This window comes from Calidris pugnax, unplaced genomic scaffold (assembly GCF_001431845.1).
Source record: "Calidris pugnax isolate Ruff unplaced genomic scaffold, ASM143184v1 scaffold68, whole genome shotgun sequence".
In the NCBI taxonomy this organism is placed as follows: Eukaryota; Metazoa; Chordata; class Aves; order Charadriiformes; family Scolopacidae; genus Calidris; species Calidris pugnax.
The window spans coordinates 5378898-5406225 of NW_015090921.1; the positions used below are offsets into that span (position 1 = coordinate 5378898).

General features: G+C 41.9%; 1 protein-coding gene across 1 annotated transcript; it reads right to left on the bottom strand.

The window, feature by feature from the left end:
• Window positions 1–874: 874 nt before the first annotated feature.
• LOC106892841 (cytosolic phospholipase A2 epsilon-like) lies at window positions 875–27318 on the bottom strand. The gene is made up of 20 exons (XM_014950383.1): window positions 27292–27318; window positions 25616–25688; window positions 17802–17938; window positions 16199–16330; window positions 14910–14950; window positions 13917–13959; window positions 13303–13366; window positions 11785–11945; window positions 11482–11574; window positions 10829–10866; window positions 9989–10145; window positions 9369–9505; window positions 8635–8857; window positions 7337–7451; window positions 6609–6746; window positions 5803–5910; window positions 4450–4641; window positions 3825–3991; window positions 2505–2688; window positions 875–1514 (listed from the first exon to the last, which is right to left on the bottom strand). The coding sequence occupies exons 1-20, from the start codon at window positions 27316–27318 to the stop codon at window positions 1276–1278; spliced, it is 2469 nt and encodes an 822-aa protein (XP_014805869.1). The 3' UTR covers window positions 875–1275.
• Window positions 27319–27328: the final 10 nt, after the last annotated feature.

Here is a 27328-nt window from a genome sequence, read left to right on the forward strand (position 1 = left end):
GGTTCATCAACATCCATGCTTTGGTTGGACAAGGCTCTTGCTTCTTGGGAATGACACACAATTGTTTTCTGTGTTATAAACCGTTCTCCTGTACAGCTTGAAGAGGAGTGCTGCTTTTTACCAGGTCCTTTATCAGATGTGTGCAGGCATCATTTAGTGCATTCCCAGGATGGGCATTTCTTCTGTCCTTTGGCAGCTGCACTGGTGTTTGAGAGCTGTTATGCTTTTGTGTGTATAAACCAGCTTTTTCCCCTCAGCCACTGCACTTCAATGTACTTGTCAAAAATCTAGTTAGACTGTGGCAATCGTATAAACTTAATTTCTACTAGCGTATCTAGCAGCTGTATTTTACATTTTATGGTTGTTTAACAACTGTGATGCAGTGAACAGAACACTGAAATCTTTCTCCATTTCTCCAGTGTGGTTCTGTGTGTTCCTACAATCCACCTCACATGCTACTTGTTTCAGTAAATTTCAATTCACTACATTGAACAAGGTCCAGAGGATGCTGAAGCAAAATTGCATTTCAGGGAGACGACTGCAGCACACACACGTGATCTGAGACAGAACAGTTAATTGTGAGAGGAAATGGCAATGGTCCTTCAAACAACCGATTCATAAGTTTGATTTAATTGATGAGAATAATAGTCATCAAAGACCTGAAAGGCCACCATCCGTACATATGTTATTCAACACAAGTTTGGAAAATCGAATATCCTTCATAAGATATATGTATATATTTTTCATGAAAGATCATGACAAAAAAGTACCTGGGAAACAAAACTCTTAAAAGGTAGAACACCATTTAATTCAAGTTATTTAAACCAAGTAGAATGATGTAAATTGATGCTGCAGGGTCACTACCTTCAGTGTCTGAAGAGGGTTTTATGGATTTGATACCAACGGTCCCAACAAAATACCAGAATATTCTGCAGATGAAGAAATACTAGCGAACAGCCACCAAGAAATAAGAGATTGCAGAGACAGAGCTAAAACTACTTCCCCCATCACACACAGCTGAATCTTTGCCTCTTGAGCATCACAGTGAGATGGTGTTAACAACATAAGCGGCTGTGTTTGGTATCACAACTCCAGACCAAAAAGTAACTAGTGCTTAGTAAACTGAGCCACGTGGCTTTGAAACAAATACTTCAAGTTTTCTTTTTTGAGACGTTTACTTAGTCAGAAGGAGATGGCACCTGCCAAGAGCAGTGAAGTAGCTATCTCATATGTGCTGTAATGGTAAATATTTAGTAAAGGAGACAAAAATGCTGTTCAATCAGAAGACTGTGCTTGTGATGCTGGCTGGCTCGTGGCTTGTTTCTTCCGTGCCACAGCCGTGCGCAAGGCCTGAAGAATCATGTTCTCGTTGTTCATGATGTTGTAATTAGCCAGTTTCAGGAGCTTGTTGAAATCTTCTGCTTTCAGCGAGACCTCCCTCGTTGAGTATGGAGAGCGGAAACTGGAGATATCAACCTTGCCCTGTTCCATTTCAGCAGCACTACGTGCCATGCCTGTCAAGGGGAAAAAAAAAAAAAAAAAAAAAAAAAAAAAAAAAAAAAAAAAAAGAGGGTGTTTTTATAGTCCCAGGGAATTACACTACACTAGACTATGTCACAAATGATTTAGAGAGGTCACAGATGCAATTACTATGAAGGCAAGTGCAGTGCTGTGATCTCTGAAAAATCTACTTCTGAACAAAGCCTACTGAAATTAAAAAATAGTGTCACTAAACATCATTCCATTGCAACCAGCCCCTTCTACTGGCTGGCTCACGTAATGTCATTTCATGTGGTCACAGGTGCTGAAGTCTTACTCTGCTGGTTCTTGAGTAGAATACATAATAAAGGCAAAAGGAATAAGGAGATATATAGTACAGGAGGAAGCAGAATATTAGTAGCCCTAGAAATCATCATTTAAAAAAAAAAAAAAAAGCCTGCATCTCAAATACTAGCACAAAAGGACAACGTGACAGTATTAGTTTATGTACTATGGTTTTGATTTTCCAGCATGTACAGCCAACGTACTAAACTGTCCAAACAGACAGCACAGTGGCCCTCCATAGAACCACTCTATACTGTACAAGTATTTCTCCCCTAGATCTGACTGTCATAAAAATACATAATCTGAACAACATGCTTTGTTCTACACACTAAAGATCACAAGAAGAAATTAATTCCCATTCCTCTACTTGAGGAATGAGGAAACTCTACTTGAGTTTCATCTTTCACTGAATTACACCAAGACTCAAACTAAAATTATGCACCAGATTTCACCTGATGTTGCAAACACTTTGTGTCATCCCATTTTGCAATGTATTCACTAGCAGGAGCAGGCAAAAAAAAAATTTTTGGATTAGGATTAGGATGAGGAAAAAACACCCAGGGAGTGAGAAAGTTCATTACAGGCAAAAAAACAATTTTTGGATTAGGATGAGGAAAAAACACCCAGGGAGTGAGAAAGTTCATTGGGTCAATAAAATGACCTGGGTACTTTCAACTTACCAGGCGCTACGTATCTTTGGAAGGTGTCGTTCACTAATGGAAAATAAAGCAGCAGAGGAGCTCCCGGGGTGTCTGCACCATCAAACACGTAGCACTCCTTCAGGTTCTTCTCATCGTCCTTCAGCCCAATGCTGGGAAATGGAATTCCCTGCTCCGAGAAGTACCTGCAGGCCTGCTCCAGGGGCTGGACGTGGCCCAACAGCAGCAGTGTAAGGAATGGAAAAGATACCCAAGATCAGGCTGCTGCCAAAGCCCAGTAGCTCATGCCAAATTGCACAAAATAGACTGATAGCACTGGACAGCTGGCAATAACGTGAGCACCTGCAGCCCCAGGGACTGTTTTCCTCTTGTCTGAGAAGCTATTTGGAAATAGCCTTACAGGAAAACACCTAACATAAGATGGTAAACAGGATTTAAATATGTAGCAACACACGTCACTAAAATGGGAATATGGTTTAGGAACAGAAGAGATGAATTCAAAGCATGTTATAGAGCATCACTGATCAAAGGAGAGCTAAGTCTGAAAAATACAGATCTAAACAAAACTAAATTTGCAGTCCAAGACAGTAAGATTCAGTCACATCGTCTGTTTATATAGCAGTATAATTTATGAGTTGGCCTCAGTAGACTTTAGCAGGGTTTTGAAACCAGCTTACCCATTTCCATAACTTTGAATTTTAAAAATAATAGGAGATTTCAAACTGACGTATTTTAGACCTCAAAATATAGCACTAAAAGTATTTATCAGAAAGCTCATTTGTGATGACCAAGTTTGTTTCATTATCTAACAAAACACTGCAAACATAATAAATGCATTTAATATCTTGCTTCAAGCCCACTATTTAAGGAGAAAAATTGTTTTTATTAAAAAAGATAAAAATAAAGATGATGAAATTCTTCTCTTACTAGGATGTTCTTGGACAGCTAGAAAACTATATATTAAAATAAAATTACACATAAAATCTTAGAGATTTAAGGAAAATGCAGATTAAATTCAGTATCTGCATCAGAAAGTTTTTCCAGCTGTATTTGTACTATTAAATCCTACATATAATTGTAATAGAAGTTGCAGCTCAGCAGTCATAACTTCACTGTGCTGCTCTGTATTTCATTGGTGAAGCGCTAAGGGATATTTCATAAATAGTTTGAAAAAAAGCAGAGATATTTTCCCCTCTGGGAATTTTAATTCTTCTTCTAAGGTTTGGAAACACTACATTACTCAATTCCACTGAGTTCCACATTTTAGAGTCACCTGTCTGAAAATTGTGGCAAGCAAAGGAAAAGCCATTACTAAACAGAGACAGTTCTGAGACTTCTCACCACGGTCTGTGATCCACCAGTGTAATTTAAGTGTATGATGACGTCCACTTTCCGCTCTGGTCTCATAAGGGGTGGGCAGCTGGTTTCAAAGAAGAAAGCTGCATCCACCAACTCCAGGTGATCTGAGTTGCCTCGCAGGTCATTAGGAGAGGTGTCTAGCAAAGTGTCTAAGGAGTAAAAGATTGAGAGCTATTAGCAAACTGCAGACAGATATCTGTCAAGTTAGAAAGCAAAAGGAAGGAGAACTTCCCTCCCATCCAGGATTTTCCCTTTGCTTTAGAATAGCGTGCAGCAACCCTAAAGCTCTCTTCAACCTCTCCACTCCTATTCTGTTGGTGTTTCCAAAGGCATGAATTGCACCAAAACCCAGGCAGCTGTTCCATATGTGCAGAACCCTACAGAGTGATTTTCATCCCAGTGAGGACTTCCAGTACCAAAAATTGAACAGCTGTGTTACTGGAAGTGAAAGATATGAGGGATTACTTTTCTCCCTCCTCTTCTTTTAACAACCAGTAACCACAAAGCCCTGTAACTTCTCTTCAGGACGCACAAACGCCCCTGGCTAAATCCCAGCCCCTGTGCCCATCCCAGTGACCACTGAGGCACGTAGGAGTGCTGTCCACACCTTTCCATTTCATGAAATGCTCCTGCTGGATGTACTCATTGTGCATCTGGAAGCCCCTCAGGAAGTTGTGGTACTTGGAGACAGCAGGGCGGTCCGTCAGGATATCCCGGAGAGTCGTGGAGAGGCCACTTGTAGGAGTGAACATGCATGTAGCCATCTCATATGGCTTCTCGGGCAGGTCCGGTTGTTCCTCTAGAGACACATGGCATAAATGATATGCTATTGAATTATAACCACAATTAAGAGGAAGCTAGGCACAGAGAGGAGAAGGGTCAGCCACTCTTCCCTACCAATAGCCATCATGTGTTCGCAGCTCTCAGCATTGCATTATTTTTCCCTATGGTCCACTGTGAGTTCTGCTTAATTTCTTGACAAAAATATAAACCTACTTTTGTTTTCTAAACACTGATTGGCTATGTTTGACTAAAGGAGCATTTTACTCATAAAACAACATGATTTTGGCACACATAAAAGCAGGAAAAATAATTTTACTTATACATTTTTACATTATACATTTGAGATAATTGCTGCTTTTAGATTCCGTGTAGGTTAAATATGAAATTCAAACCTTATTTTGAAAAGAAGAGAAAAATATGTACATTCTTTTTTAAAGCAAATATTTTTACTTTTAAAAGAAGCAGTTTGTTCAATTTGGTTTGGGTGTGGCCAGCTGAATTCAACATAAACTTGCAAATTATTTATATAAACCCAGACATAAGAATTTGGGGTTTGTTTTTTTCCAAAAACATAGACCACAGAAACGTGACTCAAATCTGTTCACTGCAAGATCACTGGCTTTGCTTGAATTTTAACAGGAAGTTGCTCATCAGTACTTTCAAGGAATGGTCTTTCAGTACGGAGATGCCTCTCTCAGCTGGTGTAACAGAGCTCCATTACATTGACTTCATTTGACCTCTACTAAATCTTTCAGTTCAGTCAGATTTTGAGGGAGGGATGTGCTGTGTGGGGTGAATAGATATTGAAAGGGAAACTCTCAAGCTTCTCTCTGGCTAACAAATAGTTGACATGAGGCTTTGTCAAAAGTTCTCTCCAAACCTTTTAAACACAACACTTCAGGGCCACCTTATGCATCCATCCCCACCTCCTTTGCATCAAAGTCTGTTTCATGGTGCTTTCCCTTCTAATAATAATCTCACTATTTAAGCAAAGCACTGGCTAGTCAGTAAAATCAAATCACTTGATTTTCCTGGTGCCTCCTCCCATACCCCGAGGCTGAGAGCACCAGAATGACAGAAAACCTCGAAAAAAAAGAAAGAGAAATATGAGCAGAGTTACCCTATCAGAGGGGCCTGGAGGAGAGAGGCCATAAGTCAAAGGGTACTTGAGATTTACCTATTTCGGTCACTTTGTCTTGGGTCCACCTGTGCCAGAAGTCCTCTGAATTGTCAGCTGCATGCCAGGCGTCCAAGAGGTTTTTGGAGAAGATACTACTCCACATTCCTAGGAAGTGGGAGAGGTATAATAAGTAGTGATGAGGTAAACACAAGGAAGTTCTTTTAAAAGCTCCCTTCTGCTCCTTCTATAAAGCTTCTCTAACTATTTCATATTTCTATCCAATTTTTGCATAAGTCCAGACATCTATTTCGGTGTTAGAGCTGATTCAGAAGGCAAACTTATTTCAGAAGAAATTTCAAAGTATTTTTCCTTCTGCCTTGTTTCACCTGGAACATTTTAGAACTTTTTTTGAGAAGTTTTGAGAAATTTTCGTTTTCCTACTTTCTTCATTTTTCCTTTAATAAAAGAATATTTTCAGACAGCTTCTTCCCTGACTCCCCTCCTCTTGCCCTATTTATTTCTTCTCATGAAGAATGTTTCCTTCAACTTCCACAAAACCTCATAGATTTCCAACTTCCAAAATGTTTTGCAAGCTATTGGAAACGCTGATGCTCCGAAAGAACTCATGAAGGTACATAACAACTTGTTTGCCTTTTTAGTTTCATTTTCATACAGTTCAAATGATAAAACCACCTTTGCTAGCAAGGGCAGCTGAGTGAATCTCAGGAGACATGCTGAATTTCGGCTGACTGACCCAGTACCTCTCCTGCCACATGCAGAACAACAGGGTTTGGGGGACTAATTTCCAGAATCATTAGTGTTTTTTATTAAAATCTTGCAAGTCCTGCAGGCTGGTGAGTCACCTTGCATGAAGCAGATCCGGGACTCGGGCAGCTTCTTCATCAGGCGACCCATGAAGAACTCACTGCCAAAATCCTCTGCACGAATGAAGGCGCCGTACTTCAGGAAGCCCACCTCATATGGTGTGAATTCCACCCACTCTGCCAACACACACACACCATCAATGTTAGCTCCACTACTAAAAACAGTCAAGCCACTGGACGTGGAATAAACCTTTCAGGCATCAGCCCTTGCTGAGCAAACCCTGCTGATGGCCACCACTGAACCAGTTGTCACACTGCCTGCAGGTTTGTGAGAGCACGGTGTCAAGGTTAAGGGAAAATGTAAATTCTTCTTTCTCTTTGTCTGGCAAGTGAGAATTTTTCTCATGGAAGGTGGACTAGAACATGGGTTGACTTCTATTGCTTTTATTGCCTTCAGCCAACCATGAAAAACATATATTAAGCAAACTAAAAGCTTCTTTCTTTAAGAATTCACACTGTTTCTGAGACAGCGTCACAGATCTATGTTGTGTTATTAGTCTGAAGCTATCATCTGAATATGCAAAATTACACGCCAGAAGATCTGACAAAATACTGAACTGTTGCTGTCTATCCTGTGGGCACCTACTTACTCTTTACTTCTCCTGGCTTGGAGTGAGAATTTAAAACAATTCATCATTATTTACAGCATCCCCATGCTGAATCTCCCTAGGTAAAAACATAGCTCTCTTCCAGAATTGAAACATTACCTCTAAAATCTTTGGTGGTGACTTTGTCCTTGACATTGAGGGCAAGGTAGATGGGCAGTGGGTTCTGACCCTGGTTCACTGCCCGACGTTGATCAGAAAGTCTGTGGTAGCATTTCTGGATTTGGAAGAAAAAAAAAGTTAGCTGGTAATTGGCTTGTTAAAGACATCAGCTTATAAAGTCTGAATATGGAATATCATTTTGCTGGATTTCCTCCTAAATTTACTTCCATGTGCTTGAATAGAAGACAGCAAGAAAATAGTGGGAACAGGAATAATTGTAGTTAAGATAACCAGCCATGTTCTATATTCAGCGTACAACAATGGTAATGAGTTGCTTCCCATCCTATTCTAACTTTGCATTGTTAAATGTAAGTGAAAAAGTAGGGCAGACCTGGGTAATTCAGCTGTTATCATATACTTCATCTGTTAAACATATGATTTCTTCAAGGCAGCATGTTAATGACCCTTCCAGTCAAGATTTTTTTTGAAAACCATATTGAGACTTAACATCCATAGAGGAAAAATCCTTGAGTGGTCCAATACTAGCAACTTATCTTACCCATGAAATGGAGATTTTGAGTGTATTTCAGCCAAATTAAATTCTAGCAAATTTTTCAATGTAGCACTGAAGCTAGAAATACAAGGGGAAATATGACATCAAATGAGAGTGTTTCATTTTATCTGATTCACCTAGACAAAATATAAACCATGTTTACACAATTTTAAAATAAAATAGCTCTTTTCCAGCTATCATCAGTCTGCTAGTTTACATATAAAGTTTTGTTTATGTCATTACAACAAAATTAGGAATGGAAGGTCCTGAGACATCAAATCCAAAGTAGCTGAAAAACACCTGCAAAATCAGTTTCTGTGTCTAAGATGTCTCAAGATCTATATACTGTCTCATCACTAAATCACAAAGTGCAGTAACTATATATGGGGTACATCTGCAGTACAATCAAGAAATGACTGCAGCTTGTGTAAATGTTGCAACAATGGGGACATAAAAGCATGGAGCCATAAAAAACACTTAAGAACCTCAAAAATACAGTGTTAATTAGCATGCTGGTTACTTTAGAGCTAGTCTGAGCATTTCTGTGTTATGTTCAATCACACTTCAGGCTCCAGGGTAGACATATGCTATGTCTCCAAGCTATTAATGTAAATAAGCAGTGTTCTGTCTACATACCAAGTACAATGCTATTGGCCAGGTGTCTCTTCCTAGCATTTTAATTTCTCGTAATGGTCATAAAGATCGAGTCACCAACTTTATGAGAAGAAAGGTATATAGACATTACCCCATCATTTAACATGGACTCAATCATGAGCCCCCACAGATCAATAAAAGATGTTTTATGTCCTGCTTGGGTCCTTTGGCTCAGCTCTCTGTAATAATTCCTCAGGCTTCTCATGCAAAAAGCCCCCATCTTGCACTTGGATGCTTGCTTCCGAGCTTCAATAATTATTTCTCCAAGATCCTTACGTGACCAATCAGCATCTTCGTACAGCTTTGTCATGGTCCTGTAGGCAGGAAACATGATGGAAAATGGAAAGAAACGAAGAAGATGCTTTTGAAGCTCAGAGGATATACTTTGAAGAGCTTTGGGCACTTAGTGTTTTATCTTTAGGTTACTCCCCTCTTTGAGCTTACTTTGAGCAGAAAAACAAGTATAAAGGCAATCAGTCAAAAGTCACTTCATCTGGGATCAGCAAGGAGTGACACCAGCCGCCTATGCTATTTCTGTCCAACAGTAAATAACCATAAAGGATCATTTTGCATAGGTTTAAGGATGTTTGCACTTCCAATGAAGTCTCCTCTTTTGGTTGGATATAAGTTACTTCAGTGACAACAAATGAATGATGCACAATAGGCCTTTCATGGGTGACCCTGGCATTCACAGACCAAAGATGGAAACAATAACTCAATTAGACCCCTTTTGCACTCACCAAGATAGATCTAAAAACCTAGACAAAGCCTGGGCTTTGCTTAACACAACAAGATCCAAAACACAGTATCAAAAAGCCTCCTCACCATGTTGTGCCAGACGAGCCACTGATGTAGGAAATGCAATCCAGAACACGCAACTTTTGAAGGCCCAAAATGCTGCCGTACATGGCAGTGAGTGCTCTTATCCCACACCCTGCTGTGGTCACAGCCACTATAGGCACCTGTTCAACACAAAGAAGGGCAGAAAGCACAGGTGGAAAAAGCGGCATTAAGGCACTTCTGTGTCAAAAGAAGACAGGCATGTAAAAGCAACATCCACACACTAGTAAAATAAAACACGTGGATTAGAGGTAAAGCAACATTGCTCTGTGAGATAGAAATGATACAAGTTGCTGGATGTCGCTGTGGGGTATATTAGAAGATCTTGGCACTTCAGGAAGGATTTTTAAGAAGCACAGACCAAACTCATTGGTTTGAAGATACTTCAAATGGCTCACTTGGAAGAGAAGTGGAAATAGAGACATTGCTCATCCAGACTTCTGAGCTCTCTAGCCGAGATGAATCTGGCTGCAAACAGTGCCCTGAAGGAGGAGCTGCTGACAGAGATCCTTACTCCTCCAGATGGAGGTGAGAAATCACTCCTCATCTCCAGGCCTGAAGGACAGGAGAGAGAAAAATTCCCCAACAGCGCCCTTCCTTGTTACCTCATGGTCTTGCAGATCTTCCTCCAGATGAAGAACATCCTTCAGCGCAGCAGCAACCACCTTCCTCCGGTTTTGCAGGAAATTCTGTTCATCAGTGCACAGGTCAAACCCCAGGCGGGCGTCCAGGTCTCTTGGCCTGAAACACAGGCCCTGCGTCCTGAGACCAGGGCACAAATATTATTATATTATTATTCGCCACGGTTAACTCCAGCTACGCTTGTATGTGTTTACAGACCAGTTTGTGGACAGTATAATGTCATAAATGAGAAAGGGCAACACCACAGACAGGCCTCTGCTAATTGCTGTAGCTGCTAACAAGAATGCAAATGGGAATGCAGAGCAGAACATGACGTACTGTCCTGGTATGGGAACAGGGATCCTCCAACACACTTTGGGTTTTACTTGCTCATAGAAATCATTTTTCATGTTTCAGTAGTGCCTGCCATGTGTGCCTGTAACCAGATAACCACTGCCAGCAGTCACTGCAGTTGATTAGGGAAACAGCTACCATGCCTTGGTGTTATTTTGTTTGTGTGACACAGAAATGTGATTTCTTTGTGGAGCTGCCCTCTCCATCTGTGGGTGTAACAGCGCACACAAATGGAGATCTCCTTACTGAGCTGTGCTAACAGCTTGGCAACTTGGAGGAAAGGGGACCCATGATTTAATTCTCCATCGCTGAAAAAGGAAAACCTGGCAAACAAGCACCTGCAATCCAAAGATGAACACGCCTCTGCTGACAACTGAGCCTGCATGGACCCCTGCTGATTTCAAATGAGCTTTGTGTAGGTGCAAATGTCTCCCAGTTACAGGACCAGGTCTTGCTGGAGACTCACTTACCATTCATTTGCCTTTGTGTACAAGTCAATTGTCCTGTCCTGAAAATCGCAATACAAACAGTGTAAGCATGCTCAGGTCATTAATCCTGCTCCTTCCTCCCCCACTCCATCAACGAGCCTAATTCCATTATCTCTGCAGTCGGCAGCTGCAAAATCTGCCCAGCAATGGTCTGGGTTTTGAGAGATATAATGAGTTCCAGTGTGGTCTGGGTTGAATAGAAGCTGGCGATTCACCCAAGCCAGGTGGGCTTAGGGCCCCTCAGCTTTTCATAGCTGAACACCTACTTTAACCTCCATTTTCTGGCAAGGTCATTGAAAGCTGGGCATCTGAAACACAGACATACGGATGTTCTCTGTTTTATCTTCTGCTCCAGGCTTTCCCTTTGCAAATATAAGTATAAATTGTCATATCCATTACTGTTAGCTCGCATACTATGTTGATGAACATACTAGATATGTCCTGAGGAAATTAAACTCAGAACAGGGTTGATGGGCATGCCTGGAACCACATGGAGAACAAAAGAAAAAAATACATATTGCATAGTTGCAAGGTGACTGTCATTCATACGTGTCATGTCTAACAGGAACTGAATCATCACCCACCAAACTGAACCTGTGTTGGGCTGGATTTTATTAAGAAAGACGTGTTCTCACCTCTGCTATTGTTATTTTCTCTTGTATAGGAAGCGAGTTCAGAGCTAGAGTCACAGACTCATTCAGATCCCTTTCATTTTGACTGGATATAGACTGGAAAAAAAGGTAAAAAAATAATGACAGTTAACCACTATACAAAAAGGGGGAGGGGAAAAGAGGTTAAAGCAGTCTCCCCTACCTCACTTACATACAGGCACGTAGCAATTCCCTGCAGACACAGACCTTTACACACACTCAGGTCTTGGAAGTCCCCAAAGAAATAGACAGCGAAGAGGAAGCTAGAGGTTAGTGGCAGTCACATACCCTGCTGAGCCGCCTCCGCCGGGGCAGAGCCACCGTGAGCGCCGACTGGTTGTACTTGATGTAGTGGAACCTGGCCGGGGAGGTCGGGCAGAGGCAGGAGCTCAGCGTGTGGGTTTGGGTTCCTTCATACGACCCGTCCACGGTCAACGCAAACTTTCTGTCTGGAGCAAAGGAGTTTCAAACTTAAGCTCTTCCGAAAGCGGTGGGTAATTCGCACAGTAATGCAAAAATAGACTTACCTGTCTAAGCCTTTGAGTTTCAGCTTCAGAGCTCATGTACAGAACATGCCCCATTTAGTCACTGTTGCTATAGTACCACTGCACTTCCATATACACCCTGACTGCTGAGACTGCCACTCTGTTCATTAGATAATGATTCACAGCTGATAACAGTTTTGGCAGAAAGAAGTGCTCTCTCCTGAAAGACTAACATTTTCAAAGTACCTCAGCAGTAAGACAGTATGTGGTACCAAAGTACCATTCCAGCATAATAATAAAGTATTTTGAAAATTTCAGACTTTTGGGAGAACTGTTTGCTATTGTAGGAGAGCACAGTTCTCTTTGGAACCAGCAAAGTCTCAGTCCTTCTATCGTGTTTCCCTTTCCTTCCACCTGTAACACTTCTTTTGAAATAATTTCTAGCACTTACAAAAATAACGTCTGGTGGGGTTTTGCCTTCATATAATAAACCTCAGATATGTCTCCTCAAGTAATTGAAAAACGGTCTTTTTCAATGAGAAAAGGATAGAATGGAACGGAATCAACCCAGGTTCAAGGTGAAATACACTCTGTAAATTCACACACTTAAAGGTATATAATCCATCTTTAAAATAATTATCTCACTCAAGCATTTTCAGCCACATCTGGCAAACTTCCTCACTGTGACAATTGAGCTCAGCTGGATCATCTGAGTCCTTAAGCAGTTTGCTGGACGGGCCATCAGGGGATGTCAGAGTGAGATGTTTAAGAACTGCATAGGAGATACACAGGTCCACAAAAATGGACTCGACATGGTAGTGAAGCACTGCTTAAAACGTGCAACAAATGGCTTTGGTAATATACTATGTGTCTCGTGTTTCACCCAGTGGCATGTTTTATATTGTTATGCCTAAAGAAATTTTAAGAAGTTAAACTGATAAAAGAGGCCCGGTCTTCATTCTGCTCATTTATTTTTTTTGTCTCTTAGTACAGAAACAGCAGGAGTTAGCTCCAGTTTAGGACTCAAAAACATTCAATTCCCTGCACAAACACTTTGGAAAATTACGAGCATCTGACAAGATGTTATTATAGAGGAAAGTATTTTGTGGAGAAACCAGACCATGTGCTCATCACACTACATTCTCCAGCAATCTGTGTATTTTTGACCAACTACAGCCCCTTCCGCAGGCCACAGGCATCAGTGAGATTTTTGTCTTGCATCTTACAGAACTTTAAACCAGGGTGTTTGAGTGAAAAACCTTGTCTGCTTTTGCCATAAAGCAGCATCCAGCTTTGCTCTGTAATTCAGTGAAAGGCTCACCTGTACTGTCCTTCCTCAGCCTCCCGTCGTTCACCTGCACGTCCAAACAGGAGACTTCCCGGGACTGTGGGAGACAACCAGGGACAGAGAAAAAGGCACTCGCTGTCAGCAGAGCTCTGCCTCGGCCTGTGAGGGCCTTGAGGAGCTTGGGGTGTGCGCCCCAGGGGAGAGATGGTGCCAGCTTACAATCCCCCCCACCAGGACTAGGGAGGTGGCATTGGGCTTCCACATAACAGAAGTGAGGAAGGAGAAGGGACCTTCTCACTCCCGCCTGGAGGAACAGCCCCCACGAGGGTCTGGGGGAGGTCTGGCCACAGGGGAAGGCTCCCGGGGCAGGGTGCTCATCCCAGCTCTTCCCGGGCAGACGGTGGGACAGTGTCAGCCTGAGCCCAGCTCGGTTTGGGTGGCAGCTCATGGTTTTCACAGCTGTGGCTCCACCAGTGTGAGTCACTAGCGGGGACCACATGGGAAAGCCATCACCAACACCTGTGTCAGCTTGCCTCTCGGCCCATGCCTTCATAGCACCGTGTGGAGCAACTGCCCCACACCTTTAATCCTAGCTTTGCAATAAGCACTGCTCTACGGCAGGGAAAGGATTACGAAATAAAAATTACCACTAAAACTCCATTCGTTACAATGTTTTCAGGAGGATCCGGACTAAAAGACAAAATAGAAAACAATCAGTTCAAAACCAGCACTCTCTTTTTTTCCGTTTGTTTCTTTTTCTTTTTTCTCTAAACTCTTCTTTAATCATTATTACATTATCTTTGTCTTTAAAAGTCTGTCTTTGGAGACGCAGCATGGCCAAAGAGCATCAGAAATTCTAGCTGGAGATTCAATCCAATTTGTATCTGACAGGCTTGAGCCTCAACTTAAACTATTTATGGAGACCTGCCAAATGGAGGAGCTCCTCACTAGATCAGACAGGATCCTTTTCCGACACACTGAAGCAAATTTACACAGGGATGGCATAATTACATTATTCCCCATATCGATCAGTTCAAACCTGGGGGATAGGAGCTGAAAAACTGGTTAAATTCATCCAATGTGCCATAACAAAAAAAGGAAAAAATATTACCATTTACCTTAAAAATCAACAGCAGCACTAGGACTGATTTACATGCCCATTCTCTTCATTAACTGTACAGTCAGCACAGAAACACAGTAAAAAACTTTTTTAATCTATTCCCACAAATAAAAAAATTTCCAAGTATCATTTTCCCACATCCTTATGACAAAGCAAACATCTGGGATCCCACAGTAAGGAGCAAGTGGGGTTTGAAACTGAAAACTTCCTCCTGTACAGAATGCCCCATGCAGCCTGGTGAGCAGCAGCCACCAGGGACATCTCTATGAGGGACATCACATCTGTGCTCACTTCGTGTGTCTGGATGCCCTGTGTAGGTGCACACACACCATGCACTGTCACGCACCCCTTCTGCATAAAATACCCTACCACAAGCGTTTCCTGAGCACCCAGAGTCCCCCTCTGTTTTATTAAGACAGTGACAGAGTTGGGGGCCTGCAAGTGTAAACTGATGTTTTGTGTCAGTAATATTTTGCCTCTGACTTGCATTTCTGTTGATCACCTATTTGACCTCACGCACCTGCTCTCCATTGTGAATTCAACCTCCAGCTCCTCTTTTCCCTGCAAAAGAGAATGAAGGCAGTCACTGCAGGTTGGCCCTTCCGGGAGAGGAGATAGCCTACAGGAATTTGCGGCCTTCAGAGGTCTCTATAAGCCAGTGTCCACCTTTTTTTACTGCACATGCAACAGGCAATTTTCTTCACGATGCATCTGTTATACTTCTAGTACCACATACTTCTAACATCATATTCTTTATTTTAGCAAACTCCTTGCAGGACAAATGTAAAACATACCACAGGGCCTCTGGGCGTTTGCTCCCCCTTTCTGCAGTTACAGGTTCACCGCTCCCATTTCACAGACCACCTGCAACTCCCCTTTCCCTTCCCTGTCCACAGGCTCTCACAGTCCCTGCTGGGCCTTAGCATGAGTGAGCCTGGATTTCTCCAGTGCATCCAAACCATCCTGCCCCTCTCCAGGCCCTGACCAACAGCCCGTGCAGATGGGCCTGGTGGCACATTAGCATGGCAGCACACTTAGGCATATGAAGCCCAGGGTATTCTGGAGGGTGTATGTTGGTTTCATGGAGCCTGCACATGTAGAATCATTGTGTGCTCAAGACTTCCTCTTTGACTTTTGTAATTGTTCTGCCCCCGCCAAGATTTCTTTCCTCCTTTGCAGATTTTGGTGCCACTTCCATTATCTTCTTGCCCTCCTAGTGTGAGCATCAAGATAAATACAGCATGGAGAGCCAGCCTTTTCAAAACAGGTATCAAATCAAATCAGCACTCACTCAAGCTAAGTATTTCTAGGCCTAAACACCACCCTTAAAACTTCAGCAATAAGTTGCCTCAACAACATGAAATCGAGACGTGCTGAAAAACTCACTTTTTTAAATAGTTCAACTGTGCAAGTGTTACGCTCATGTTCCAAATAAGCTGAATGCCACATTGGGTTTGCCATTTGTGACTGTAGATCACTACTTTTATATTAACATAACATAACACAACACACAGCTCAGAACCACCAGCTCTGACTGCAAAGGGACATCCAAAACTATAGGGGTAAGCTCTTGATATTTTGATGTCAGGGACAGCAACCAGACAATCACATCCAATAACATTGTAGAAGCAGCACCCAAAATTTGCTGTAATTACAGAAGCATCACCGGGCATCAGCCCCTGAAACAGATGGGCATACTCAGGTGGCTAAATGGACAGTAAGAAAGGCTCGTACATGGGACACGTGAGAGGAAAACTGAGCCTCACCTGACCACAGCCCCTTAGCTTTGTCCTTGAATTTTATCTGTACCTGTGGATTCAGCTGGAAAGACAGCTGAATGTTTTCTCCAAGCTGGATTTTGGAGACATCAAAGAAAACAGTGAGGAGATGGTCATCTTGAGTTATGTTGTCCTCATCACAAACTTTTAGCTCCAGAATGTTCTGTGATTAGAAAATTAAAAATTTTACAAGAAAGGTTATATAAGGTTCAACAACATCCCGCTAATATTTCATTTTACCTGAAGGAATTGGGAAAGAAGTTCAAGAATGAATAAACCATAATTTTTTTCAGCTGTTCTGTATTGACTCTGCAGGCAGATAGCTCCACTCTATTGACTATGCAGGCAGATAGTGTCCTATCCAGCCATCAAAAGCCAAATAGCTACAGTAAGAGAGTGTGAATGCTTCATAAGGGAACTCAGACAGACCCGCAGAGTGGAAGGTTTATATGGTAGGTTTGATGTCGGGTAAGAATATCTACTGGGGACAGCCACACTCCTACCTTAACCTGGCTCTGAATGGTGAAGTGGAAGGTCTCGTTCCATGTCGGGTTCTTGTTGTTCTGGACTGTCTTGGTGCGAAACTGCTGCACTGAAGCTGTTGGCAGGCTCAGGTTCACATAGCAATCAGACTGGGTTACTGTTGAAGAGAGGGAAAGCATGAAAGCAATGGACCAATGAAACAAATCAGGTACTCCATGAGATGTTGCACTGTGTGAATTTTTAGGCTCCATACACAGGACAATATGGAGAACACAAGCCAGGATGCCAGCTAAGGTACCATCAAGCCAGTGCTAGACAACCAGCTCGCTTTACTCTTGTGAAAGCCTGGCAGTTTGCTCTTCTTGAGAACTGCTTCTTTTAATTGCTGCAAAATCAATAAACATTCAAAATACGCAGTTGCATTGCATTCCTTTTCCAAGAGATCCACGGCAAAACTGTCTATTTCTATCAGACTCCAAAGGTTTTAATGCTGAAGAGCCATCCGTAGGCACAGGAGCATGCACACACATGGCAGTCCCATCAGGCTGGGCATCATGGATGGTTCAGCTGCCTGTTGGGAACACGAACAGCGTAACAGCAGCAGCTGTGATGGGGACTTCCATTTAAAGAAAAAAAAAATTAAAAAAAAAAAATAAATTTTGGAGATGAATTGTATTTAATCTTCTGTGAAGTGGATTAAAATGAGCACATATAAAAAGAAGCGTTGAAATGTTGAATAGTTTGATGCATTTGCTTTGAGAAGCAGCTGTTCTGAGGTAGATCTTTCACCTGTAAAGCTGTATAAAAACTATTGCTGGATGCCACTATTTTCACCTGGATCTCTATGCATCGGTCTGAGCGGTTAAAGGTATTTGCAACACGTGCTGTGCAGGTGAAAGCTTGTCTGTGCTTCCCCACACAGAGCGAGCTGACGTTGTCAGCTGTTCTGTATTGACTCTGCAGGCAGATAGCTCCACTCTATTGACTATGCAGGCAGATAGTGTCCTATCCAGCCATCAAAAGCCAAATAGCTACAGTAAGAGAGTGTGAATGCTTCATAAGGGAACTCAGACAGACCCGCAGAGTGGAAGGTTTATATGGTAGGTTTGATGTCGGGTAAGAATATCTACTGGGGACAGCCACACTCCTACCTTAACCTGGCTCTGAATGGTGAAGTGGAAGGTCTCGTTCCATGTCGGGTTCTTGTTGTTCTGGACTGTCTTGGTGCGAAACTGCTGCACTGAAGCTGTTGGCAGGCTCAGGTTCACATAGCAATCAGACTGGGTTACTGTTGAAGAGAGGGAAAGCATGAAAGCAATGGACCAATGAAACAAATCAGGTACTCCATGAGATGTTGCACTGTGTGAATTTTTAGGCTCCATACACAGGACAATATGGAGAACACAAGCCAGGATGCCAGCTAAGGTACCATCAAGCCAGTGCTAGACAACCAGCTCGCTTTACTCTTGTGAAAGCCTGGCAGTTTGCTCTTCTTGAGAACTGCTTCTTTTAATTGCTGCAAAATCAATAAACATTCAAAATACGCAGTTGCATTGCATTCCTTTTCCAAGAGATCCACGGCAAAACTGTCTATTTCTATCAGACTCCAAAGGTTTTAATGCTGAAGAGCCATCCGTAGGCACAGGAGCATGCACACACATGGCAGTCCCATCAGGCTGGGCATCATGGATGGTTCAGCTGCCTGTTGGGAACACGAACAGCGTAACAGCAGCAGCTGTGATGGGGACTTCCATTTAAAGAAAAAAAAAATTAAAAAAAAAAAATAATTTTGGAGATGAATTGTATTTAATCTTCTGTGAAGTGGATTAAAATGAGCACATATAAAAAGAAGCGTTGAAATGTTGAATAGTTTGATGCATTTGCTTTGAGAAGCAGCTGTTCTGAGGTAGATCTTTCACCTGTAAAGCTGTATAAAAACTATTGCTGGATGCCACTATTTTCACCTGGATCTCTATGCATCGGTCTGAGCGGTTAAAGGTATTTGCAACACGTGCTGTGCAGGTGAAAGCTTGTCTGTGCTTCCCCACACAGAGCGAGCTGACGTTGCTGCTTTGCATAAGATTGCATTGCTGTGCTGTCTCAATTAGAGGCGTGCTCAGGTCATAAAGTTCACCCATGTATTTCAGTGTTTCCAGATGGAGGGAGGGCAACTTTCGCGTTTTTTGTTTTCCTTTCTCAGCTGAAGAGGCCAGCTGTAAAGTTTGGCTTCCTACCCAAGTTCCGTTGTGGGTGGGTGAGCGATGTTCAGAGCCAAAGCTCGGGTATTAAACAGTGGTTATCAGCCAACTGCGGTGCTTACGTCATCAACAAGCATTTTCATTCTGAGGTCAGAATAATCTGGCTGCAAATACGTTCTGTCATTGTTATTAGGAAATAAAAGGCAAATGTGAATCATGATATTAAGAATACTGTGAACCCACACTCAAAAGTCAGGGATGATCACCCTACAGAACACGATCTATTAGTTAGGGATGACAACCTACACAAGTGCCAAAGATAGCATGGGGCAGTACTGCCTGTAAATTGCCAATCCCATCATTGGTATTATATTTCCTCTATTTGTAACACCACCTACTCAAGCATTCCTCTCATTGCACAGCAGACACACATTCATCTGAATAAACTTAAGTCTTGTCCCACTTAGTTTTACCAGCAGACCTGACTTTGGGAAACACAGAATAATTGACTTGGCCCTTTATTGCACTCCATATGTAACTGACTCCCCCAAGACTTAAGTCATCTTTGTTTGAGTAATTCTCAGTTTAAAAAAGAGTAACTTTGACTGATGAAGGTAGTTGTGGTATGTACAAAGATATCTAAATTCTAAAAAAAATAAAATATTAATACACATAGGAATCCCTTGAGCTTCTAACAGTCCTTATAGCTCCCAAACTTCATCTGCCTACAGAAAATGTTGATATGAAAATATTTTTTGGCTTTTGGAAAGTCCAGATTGTTATTAGCACAGACTGCTGTCCGCTCTTGTCCCCAGTAGGAGGACCAGAAGGACACGATTCCTTAAGTCTGTGAGTGAGTCAAAGTTTATTTCAATGATATTTCCCAAATAGCAATACATGCTCTGTCTACATCTGTTGTGAAGAACAAAGTATTTTTTCAAAAGTCCATTAATTATTTTTTTTTTCTGTGAGTGATCACTGCCTGCTACCGTGCTGTATCCTACTGCTCTAATAAATAATGGCTTGTCAGACAGCAGGGCCCTGGCTTCTCACTTAGATCTCTGACTTTCTCTGGGGGACTTCTGACACAGACCCTAGACAAGCATGCTGCCCTCTTCCCATCTGCAAAATATGTTGGACGATGACTTTTGTACTTCAGACACGTCCTCTGAAACCTAATTACCTCTTGTTCGCAAAGCATTTTCCAGGTGTTACGAGGGAGGCCCTTACAACACCAAGGGTTCTTTTTCAGACGTCTGGAGTACCTCAGGCCTATATTCTGCCCAACCAGCTGCAGGCACAAGCAGATGTGGGGACTGGAACCCCACAGCCCATCTCGTGCCCCAGCCGGTCGGTCACACCACAGTGCCCCGTTGCCTGGTACCAAGGGCCTCTCCCTGTGCACAGACCCCATCTCCAGCCACGTGCCAGCAAATCGTCATTTCCCAGGTACGTAAGGCCTAACCACCACCTAACTACGGTGATTAGGCTCCTGCACGGTACACACACAGTTGTTGTGTCCCTCCCCTCGACCACGACACGTGAGCGGCTGTCAAACATGCTTGGGGTGGCAGCCGTGGTATCACTGTGGGGCAATATCCTGCCAAATAGCAGGCGTGGCAGCAGGTATTTATGACAGCATGGTCTCCTCGTCCAGTTATTACACTAAGTTTCTAATTATCTTCCAGGATAGCAGCAGGACTGGATCTTAATTGTGCCTCACCATTAGAAGGCATTGCAGCGACATGACCCACACTGAGAAGCACCGTAGGCCCAGCACCGCGCTGCATCCCAGACAAGAGCAAGGCACCAGCTGCTCTGGCTGGAGCTAAAACCTCACCTGCCTCAGAGGCAGCTCAAATTCCAACAGGGCTAAACCAAAAAATTTTAATTTTAATTCTACCTCCTTTTTGGGTGCTAACAGACACAACCTCCAGCCTGTTAGTAACCTGGGCAGAAACCTGGACATCCTCCTCCGCTTGGACTGCCTTTAAGTGCTCACGTTATATGTTTTTTCTAGGGGGTAGATTTTTGATTTTTTTTTTTCATGACTGTTAGGGTATTGTTTTTGTTATTGGGCTGAAGGGATACAGACCACTAATGTGGTCTCACACACTGCTAGCCCAGATTATCTCCTTGTATCACATCTCTCCTCACTTGGGCGCATCCACGTCACAAAATACAAACTATGACCACCAGCTGGTCATTTTTCTTCTTCCTCCCACACTGAGGAGCTGAGCAGAGATCTCAGAGATCTCACCTTGGCTGAGGGTGGGTGGAACAGGCAGGCATTGCTGCTTTCTAGAGTGCAGAATATTAGTCAATTTAGATTATTGTAACTTTTATATTCTTTTTTAAATAAGAATGCGGGTTACTTCTGTGAAAGTAAGCATCTTCCTTCTCAAGGCTCTTCATAGTCAGATTATCAGAATTCATTCAGACCTGGGAGATCAGTTCCTGCCTCCAGGCAGCATTCAACATTAGTCTCCTAATTGCTAAACTTCAACAAAAAGCTTTCACACTTTCTCCCACCCTGCCCTTCACACTGGGTGAAGGACCCTACAGGTATCCCTATAACAGTATCATCAGTCCCATTTTCATCCCTCCTTAAAATATCCCTTTGCTGAGAGGTTGCTAAGTAACCTTACTTTTTTTTTCCACTGTTTTCTCCTTTGTCAAGCTTTATCAGTCCACATCCTTTTATTTTATAATGAGATTTCAAGCAACACCTAGAACAATAGGCTCTTGGTATGTAATTGCAACTGCTTAAATGGTGAAGTAAGTAATAAGTAACAACGAAACAATAACAACAGTGCAAAAACAAAACACTGGAGGAAGTCTGTAGGTTCCTGCAATAAATATCCCATTGGACCATAGTTCCTCCAACAATAATATTTCACTGGCTATATTTCTTTTTAGGATCTCAAGGCCCTTTCCATGAATTGATCTCATATATGGCAGAACTTCTGCTACTCCAATGCCATAAAATATGGTTTTTTGATAAAAATACAAAATATACTTACTAATTTTATAAAATATTGTACCCAAAATAATATAAGCCTTATATAAAAAAAAGTCCAAACCTTGAAAGTTTCCAAAGATAACAAACCTAATTTAAAACAAAACCAAAAAAAACCACAAAAACCCATAAAAGCTTAACATATATAATTTTCTTACTAAGAAAATGCTGAACAATATTTAAAATATTTTTAATGCTACACCAGTTGAGGTTCATTTAACCTAGGGCCCACAGGCAGTGTCCGCTGAGGAGGTTGGATGTGTTCAGGAAGCAGGGTATGATGGCTTAAAATTGCTCAGCTTGGCATCTCCATCCAGTTCCCTATTTTTACTATTCTGTTTAACCATTAACACTCTGATTTGGGTGGGTTTTCTTAATTTATTAATTCCACTTAATGATTTTGTTTCTCTCCAGTACCTTGTTCTTCAGCCCCTTTGTCTTTTTTGGGGAAGAATCTTTGGTCTTGCTAGGGATGGACATCAGTGTCAGAGGAGAACTTAGTGGTAGGTGTCTAAGGAAGAGTGTAAGAGGGCAAGCATCATTTAATGCTCTCTCAGCCCACACAATTTCACTGGATTTTTCTCCTATGAACTTGTCCAGTCTCCACCTGGAACCCACATAAACCTTTGGCATCCGTGATCTCCTGCTGTGGGGAGTTCCGCAGCTGAACCACACGCTATGAAAAGACATGCCCTTCTGTGTGTTCTGGGCCTATGGTGGTTGCCCAAGGATTCTGAGAGGCTGAGACTGAAATTTGAAATTCTCTGCAGAGAAAGCCCTGTTTTTAAGGGTGGGTTGGATTGGTGCACATCCAAGTCTCACCCCATGAGGGAGTCAGGATGCAGATGGGGGACACACCCAAATCTGGGAACTGGCAAGTGTTCACAAGTCCAGGAATATCAAGAGCCCCAATGAGCCTGACTGGAACGTGGGTGTGCTCAGTGGGAAGGGGGAATGCGGAGAACACAAACAAGGCACTAAATTCACAGGTAGTGTCAATGACATCAGCTATGCATCAGTACACAAGTGGAAATTAGTGTCATAATTTACACAGAATATCACAAGGGTGCATTAAAAACATTCAGGGTTTAAAAAGCAGAATGAAAATTTGTCTTGGATAATAAACCTTATGCATTGAACTTCCATTAAAGGTCTTGCATTATATATTCCATGGGAGGTGCTAGTGAGGTTTTGAGAGCATACTGTTATGGATTCATTTTCCTATCTCCATTACATGGAAAATGGAGCAAATAGACCAATAATAAAGTTCACCTGTGGCACCAGGAGACCTTCTAAACACTAGATGAGTATTAAACCAAGTGATCCAAAAACTCTACAGAAAACTAGTGCAAGGAGGGATCTTGAGAGCAGAAAATAAAATGGGATTCACTTCAGAAACAAAAGGATGGGCACAACTGGTGAGAGACAGAAGGACCTGATTTAAAATGTTGACAATCTATAAAACGATTGAGAAATAGGTGGCACTTGCCAACTTCTTCTATCTAGAAAAAATTGCAGGAAAAGTGATAAAAACAGAGCTGGGAAAGAGAAGAATGAGATTAAAAAAAAAAAAAAAAATCAGTGTTAGGAAACTGATACTGTATAGAAGTCTACATTTCTGGTGGTGAAGATCCACATGCTTCTGGGTTCCCTAGGGCTGTGCCAAGCTAATCTTTGGGGAACTGTAAAGATGACCAAAACATCTCAAAAATATTCCCCCATTTGTACAATATTTTGCTGGTTTGTGTGTAAAAGTGGCATATTTTTTAACTTAAGGCTCAGTGAAAGTCACGTACAGTGACCAACACACAATTTGCATTAGCTTTTACATTGCCAGTGAGTTTAACCGGAGGTTAAATTGATTCATTAAAACAGTTGAAATATAGGTTTACTTTATATAATAAAAAGTGTGTCATTGAAATATGTGGCTTCAAGTCCAGCTGTATGGAAAACTACATCCTGAAATGATTTAAAAGCAGATCTTTCTGATAAATGCAACTGGCAAATTTTACGCTCAGCAAAATCAAATATTACTGGAATTAAGCAGCTCTCAATCAAAATCAGATTCAACAATTAAACGTAAGCAAGGCAGTGCCATGACTGGTATGATTTTCTTTTCCTACCTGATGGAAGTCCCCAACAAGCAAAGCATTCACCTTTTGCAAGTATCGATTTTGGTTTGTTTGTGTAAATTTTTTTACCCCTCAGTATTTTGACTGATACTACCATTTCAAACAAATGATGGCTTGGCAATGTTGGTGGTGAGTGTCTGTCATTCTGTTTTGCAAGCAACACCCAGTATATGCTTCACAGCGTTAGGCAGAACAGCCTCAGGCTGGAAAACCCCTGTTTGTGGCTTTACTGCTGCTCCAGACCCTGTGCCATGCTCTGGAAGCACCTCTGTCATTCAATCTGCTCCTTCAAGACGCTTCATGGGCTGGTGGGACACATCGTGGACTGGGAAGCAGAAATGGCTGAGCATTTCTGTACCTGTCCCTTACTCTAGAAACTTTGTAGTATTGGAAAAAGTAGCATCAAAATGCAGGAAACTCCCTTCAGAATAAAAATAGTCTCAAGAAAAAAAAAAAGCAAGAAAAAAAAAACGCATTGATGTAGATGAGTAAAAGGTGGAGAGAAGTTTGGTAAGCTCGTTCTCATGCAGATAGTTTAGCAGAACACGATTATGTGGGGAGATATCCAAGGCCTGTAGCTCTCCACACCTCTTTCTTTCAGTTCAGAGAGCATATTTGTACCTTCAAATAGGTTTAAGGTGTAGCAGGAGATTTCTCTCCAGCCCATAACTGAGCTTCAGATCTCCTTTCCACACTTTAGAAGTACTCCAGTGGGAAGGTTCATACAGACTCTTCTTCCCCGTGCATCCAGCAACAACGAAGCATCTTACTTCAATACAAATCAAAGTGAGCAACTCTTCTTCATACACCTAGAGAAACTGTAGCAGAACTCAAACCAATCACTCTGGAAAGGCCCAAACAAATGTCTTATCTTGCATTGCTTTAACCGAACAAATTTAGCTTGGTCTGGTTCCTATAGAAATTTTCTGGATTCAGATCATCTTATTTGTATAAATGAATACATGCAAGCCAACCAGCTACGTCCTCACATTGGAGGTGATTGTCATTCAGAGTATTTTTTTCTAGTGCTTTGCAGTTCAGATGTTTGTGGAGTATTAATAAATTCTTATATAACTATCATACCTGGACATTTTGTAAATATAATTAAGACTATAAAAAGCTAACAGTGTAAACCCACAGCTAAGTTTTGAAACATGGCTGTTCCAATGGCTGAGTCAAGTTTGACAGTCTATGAGAGATGTCAAGTATGCAGTCCTGAGCTCACATAAAATATTCTGCAATAGGCCCAGGGATGTACAGGGTGGACATTACTGTAAGAAGGAACCAGAGAAAGAAGTGCCCTATCTAAACTTCTTATTGCACACTTTCCTGTGAATGAAAAATCCTTTCTTTGCAGATCCAGATGTCAAATATTTTATGCATTCTGTGCAAACGTCTTTTGATCTACTACTGCTGGCTAGACTTCAGCATTACACTGGCAAAGATAGAAGAATATATAATATCTTCTAGCTATGCTACCTCATCTTCAGTATACCACAGTCACACATCTCCCTCTCTGCTTTTGTAAATACTCTGAAGTGTTTGTGACACTTGGTTGTACTCCAAGTAGTTTTACAAGCATGTAGATTGTCCAAGGGTATAGCAAAGATACTCACACAAGTCTGCTTTCCTGGCATTTTTCATCCGTATGATTTTCACAGTGAGTAAGTTGCATGGAGAGGGCTCTGTCTGTTGAACAGCACACAAAACACGTGGATGAGCATGCAGAGAGAAAGAACAGAAGCCCAGTCAGAGATAACATTGAATTACATATTTCACTTCAATCATCTAAAACATTTCTGAACTCAGAATCTTCCTTGTGCATTGTCCTCTCTTTCTTCCCAGGAAGGTTTGCAGCCAGGTGTGGCCAGAGACCCAAAATGTACATTCAATCACAAACCAAACCTCTGATGTCCTCCATTTTCCATTCTGAAGAAACTTGTGGTAACCCTCAACTTGAGGTGTCTGACGCTTACAACCCAATCACAGAGAAGCGTATGATAGTGAGCCTCACTGTGCTATTAATACAGCTGACACACATCTTGGTCTGTGCAAACTCAAAGGATGTCGTATATATCCACTATATTTCACAACAAACAGCAGACAATCTAGCAGGGCAGGAATTAGTAACGATATCATGGTGTAATGATGCTGCTCATCATCTGGTTTATAGGTATATGACTCCATTGTTATGTTTGACGTAGAGCAGTGCTGGCTTTCAGACAATGAGGACCAGAGAAGTGTCTTCCAGAGACCTATCCCAACCTTCTCAGGCAGGGGGAGAGAAAGCACCAACTCTGTAATTACGTCTCTCTGAATAATTCAGCTGATCCAATCTTCCTTTAAGCAAAATTCACAGCAATTGATAACTATCAATGGAAATCTTGGGAAACCACCTAAACCTAAGTGGTTATCAAAAGACATTCAACAAACCTGTCAAGAAACTGGTTTGATTTTGTCATCCTCTCTTGTCCTAAGCAAGGATCAGAGAAACATGGTACTTAATCAAAAGTAGGGGCTGAAGGTGAGGTATCTTGTTCCCTAGTTAATTGTCTTTTTAAAGGAATAGAAGGAGGAATACCTGCACATTATATGATCTAAATGTAAAAAAAAACCCCACCAAACAAACAACCACCAAAACCCACCAAAAAACCTCAAAAGAACCTCTTAAAATGGCAAACAACAACAACAAAAACAACCACCACCAAGAGAAGTAAAAAAGAAAGAGCAAAACTATGACGTGATGCAACACATATAAGAGACAGTTCATGCACACTACCTATAGAGCAGGGAAATCACTGCAACAAACACGTAGATCAATATATAACAACGTGTCACTATTCATTCCCTTATGCATAAAATCTCCCACAACGTTTAAGAGAGCTATATTTAACACCTCACATAATGTTAGTTTCCTGGCTTTCCCCAGGCACTCATAGACATCACTAATACCTCCTTTTTTTTTTCCCTCGGTAGCTTGTTTTGTCTAGCCCAATTGGATGGAGGCAAAGGACAACAGCAATGTACAAAAAGATCTTTTTTTTTAATTGGGGATTTTCAAAATAGTTAAATTGCTGCAGCATTAAAGTCCTTGCCTTTCTGAAGGTCAAAACACAAATTTGGTAGAAAACCCAGACAGAAGCCCCGCTTCGCTCACAGCCTTAGGGCTGAAGAAGAAATCTCAGAGCTAAAGACACAGGAGGTGGAACACCATCTCCCACAGCAAGTCCCCTCTGCCACCAAGGGGCTGCCTGCACAGCTCATCTCAGAGCCTCCTCTTCCCTTTTCTTACCTGGCTCTTACTGTAGAACAGTCCCATTGTGGTCTTT